Source organism: Nicotiana tabacum, chromosome 4, assembly GCF_000715075.1.
Source record: "Nicotiana tabacum cultivar K326 chromosome 4, ASM71507v2, whole genome shotgun sequence".
Lineage (NCBI taxonomy): Eukaryota > Viridiplantae > Streptophyta > Magnoliopsida > Solanales > Solanaceae > Nicotiana > Nicotiana tabacum.
This window is the reverse complement of record NC_134083.1, coordinates 131639395-131643057: the sequence shown is the minus strand read 5'-3', so window position 1 is coordinate 131643057 and position 3663 is coordinate 131639395. Positions and strand designations below refer to the sequence as shown.

At 36.0% G+C, this 3663-nt stretch overlaps 1 protein-coding gene across 1 annotated transcript; it reads right to left on the bottom strand.

Annotated features, from left to right (window-relative positions):
- Nucleotides 1-548: 548 nt before the first annotated feature.
- Nucleotides 549-3269, bottom strand: LOC142180120 (uncharacterized). Its single transcript, XM_075251048.1, has 4 exons — nucleotides 2928-3269; nucleotides 1727-1797; nucleotides 818-930; nucleotides 549-733 (listed from the first exon to the last, which is right to left on the bottom strand). The coding sequence occupies exons 1-4, from the start codon at nucleotides 3267-3269 to the stop codon at nucleotides 549-551; spliced, it is 711 nt and encodes a 236-aa protein (XP_075107149.1).
- Between the last annotated feature and the right edge of the window lie 394 nt (nucleotides 3270-3663).

Sequence of the window (3663 nt, the reverse complement as noted above, 5' to 3'; positions counted from 1 at the left end):
GGTAAATGTTTCAGGCCAGGCTTCCTAACCTTGACAAAAGCTTGCATAGTAGAGGATACTTGATATATCACTCTATTAAGTGTAACCATCTCCCCATATTTTCAACTGTTTCTCCTTTTCTATAATTCCCAAATGATGATGGATGGCAACACTTAAAAAATTGGTTTGAGTCGAGGAATTATATGAGTTGTCCAACATTTGATCACTGCCTGGTGTAAATTTAATCCATCCAATGACAATCCAGCATGAGAGAAGAAGTATGACCATGTTCTAGTGGCAGCGTACGATCTAAAGAAGACATGAGCCATGGATTCATCTTGTGGATTGGCACAACACCAACATCTAAAAGTAACAACATAACCCATTCTCTTTATCACATCATCAAGTGGCAGCTTAGCTCTCCACACCTTCCACATAAAGAAAGATATCTTGAAAGGCAATCCCTTAATTCACATATTGTTGTAAGCATTGTTAGGATCCCTTCTCCTTCGTAAATATTCCCATGCCGACTTCAGACTAAAATCACCCTTTGTATCCAACATCAACATCTATTTGTCAAGCACATCATGTTCCACTGGATGAGTAATATTGTCAATAATGTGATCAGCAAACTCCTCTGGTAGTAGAGTCATCAATCGATTTACATCCCACATTCCTTCATTGATCACATCCCTCACATTGTTTACTGATTCATCAAGTGAAAAATCTGGAGGAATATTGAAATAGAGTGTTCCTAATTATATCCAATTATCATACCAAAAAAGAGAAGATCTCATTTTTCATTTCCATAAAATTTAATGTTCTATCAAGTCCCTACGTTCAAGCATCTTCCTCCAAGCATGTGATCCACGGTTCCAAGGTACAATGACAACATTCAATTTTTTGCAATACTTTTGACTCATGAAAGCACTACACAAAATAGGTTTGGTCCTAAATTTCCACCAAAGCTTACAGAACAAAGCTTTAGATATATCATGTGAAGACCTAAACCCTACTCCTCCTTCTTCAATAGGTAGGCATAAATTTTTCCTTGAAGCCCAATGTATACTCTTTCCTCCTATTGAATTGCTCCAAAATAATTGAGCAAACATCTTATGTAGTTTATCAATCACATATAAAGGAAGATTAACAACTGAGAGGAGGTGAATTGGCATACTTTGTAATACATGGGATATCAAAACAACCTTACCTCCTATGGACAATAGTTTACCCTGCCATCCTTGTGATACCAATTACTTTATTGATTAAGCCTTGGTAATAATCCATTTTTCTCCTTGTATAAAAAATAGGACAGCCTAAGTATGTGAAAGGAAAATCTTGCTTACCAATGCCCATTATTCTTTGCACCTTTGTAAGCACCTCTACGCTTGTTGAGCAATTCATATACACAACTGACTTTGCTTTATTGATCAGTTACCCCGACGCAATCTCATAAGCACTCAACAACTCCATGATGCATTGTAAGGAAGTGGCATATGTGGAAGAAAAGATTATTGTATCATCTGCATACGCCAAGTGATTGATTTTTGGACTCTATTTTGGCAAACCAAATCCACAAAATATAGATTCATATGCAGTGAGTTCAAGCCTCTAGACAAGACTTCTGCTTCCAATATGAAAAGTGTAGTTGACAATGGATCTCCTTGTTTCACCCTTCTTGTAGATTTAAAAAAACCATAAGGATGTCCATTAAGAAGAACAAAGTACCAATTGTTAGAGATAATACCGTACACCACCAATAAACCTCTCACAAAACCCCATTTCCTCAGAATGTTTGTCAAGAACAGTCATGAAAGCCTATCATAAGCTTTATCCATGTCTAACTTGATCATAATATTAGGACCTGCTCTTGTCCTTAGTCTAATGTCAATGATAATCTCCTGCATTAATAACATATTTTCTACAATACTCCTCTCCTTCACAAATCCCGCTTGTTCATTAGAGATTAGATTAGGAAGAAGATCCACCAACCTTTCATGTATTACTCTCGAGAACACCTTATTGATGAAATTTCTTAGGCTTATTGGACTCATATCACTGAATGTATTAACCTCTTTCTTTTTTGGCAAAAATATTAGATTTGTATGAGTGATAAATCTAGGTAAGTATTGGCCATTAAAGAAACCTTTCACCATGTCAACTACATCATCACCAATAATTTTCGAGCAATATTGAAAGAAGCAACCATTGAAACCATCCGGGCCTCCAACACTCTCCCCATTTAGCCCAAACACTGCCCGTTTAACTTGTTATTTTGTTGGTTGATCGATGAGCTGTAGGTTCTGTCCTTCCTCCACCATTCTTGGTACGTGATCGAGGATACCAAAAACAGTAGGAGGTGAATCTTTTTTGAATTGAGCATGGAAAAAATTAATAGCTTCTTCTTTCATAGCCTCTCTATCTTCAATCCAATGTCCCATACTATTTTGTATTCTCTTCACTTGTAATTTCTTCCTTCTACTATTGACTTGAGCATGAAAAACTTTCGTATTTCTGTCCCCATCTTTAAACCAGTTCATCCTTTCCTTTTGTATCCAAAATTGTTTCTCTAAATGAAAATATTTAGTAAACTCACCTTGAACTTTCAATAATCTTTCCCTATTGTGTTGTGTAGGCTAAAACTCAAATTGTGTTTCATGGAGAATAACTAGTTCCTCAAGGCTGGCCACCTTCTGAAATATGTTCCCAAACGTTGCCTTACTCCATGTAGATAGTGCTTTTTTCAACTTCTTCAGTTTGTAGTTAAACAATACAAATGGGTTCCCAGCAAAATCTGCACTTCAATTTTCCTTTACTACATCAATGAAGGATTCATGTTTTAATCAAAACTTCAAGATTTTAAATGACTTATTTATATGGGGAGCATTGAGGTCGTACGATAATAGCATAGGGCAGTGATATGATCCAGTTTTGGACAGGTGTGATACTTCCAAATCAGGCATCATTTGCTGCAATTCGAAGTTAGCCAAACATCTATCCAATCGCTTGAAGATACAAGCATCATCTGATCTTCCATTCCACCACGTAAATATGCTACCTTTAAAGCCTAAATCCACCAAATTGCAAGTGTCTATAGAATGTCGAAAATCTTTCACTACATTTAAAGACACTAGCAAACCTCTAAACGTCTCCTCCTCATCGACTTTGACGTTAAAATCACCACCAACTAACCATGGAACACTCATGTCAGAAGCTAGAGCATACATGGAGTCCCATAATTCAATTCTCTCTATGGAATCACATTTGGCAAAAACAAGAGTAGTTATCATCTCCTTCTATGATTCAAGATTGATTAGTCTTAGTGTTAATTGTTGCTCCATATCCATTAACACATCAACATCATAAGCTTCATCTACAAATGCCTACACTTTATTAGAGACATTAACAAAAGAATGTTGCAAACCTAGCTGCCTTCTATAGCTTTCCAGTTTATTGGTATTTTGCATCAGCTCCATTAATCCAATTAAATAAATATCATATTGTGTATGCATTGTAACAATCCTTTCAAAGGCTTTCTTTATATTAACTGATCTAATAATCCATATAATAGCATTCATAATTAATTTATGGATTTAGATACAATCCTTCTTGTTTGAACCCCAACACCTTGCACATTGGGTCCTTCTTTTTCTTGCTTCTTTCTCCCTTTGCCCGAAGATTTTA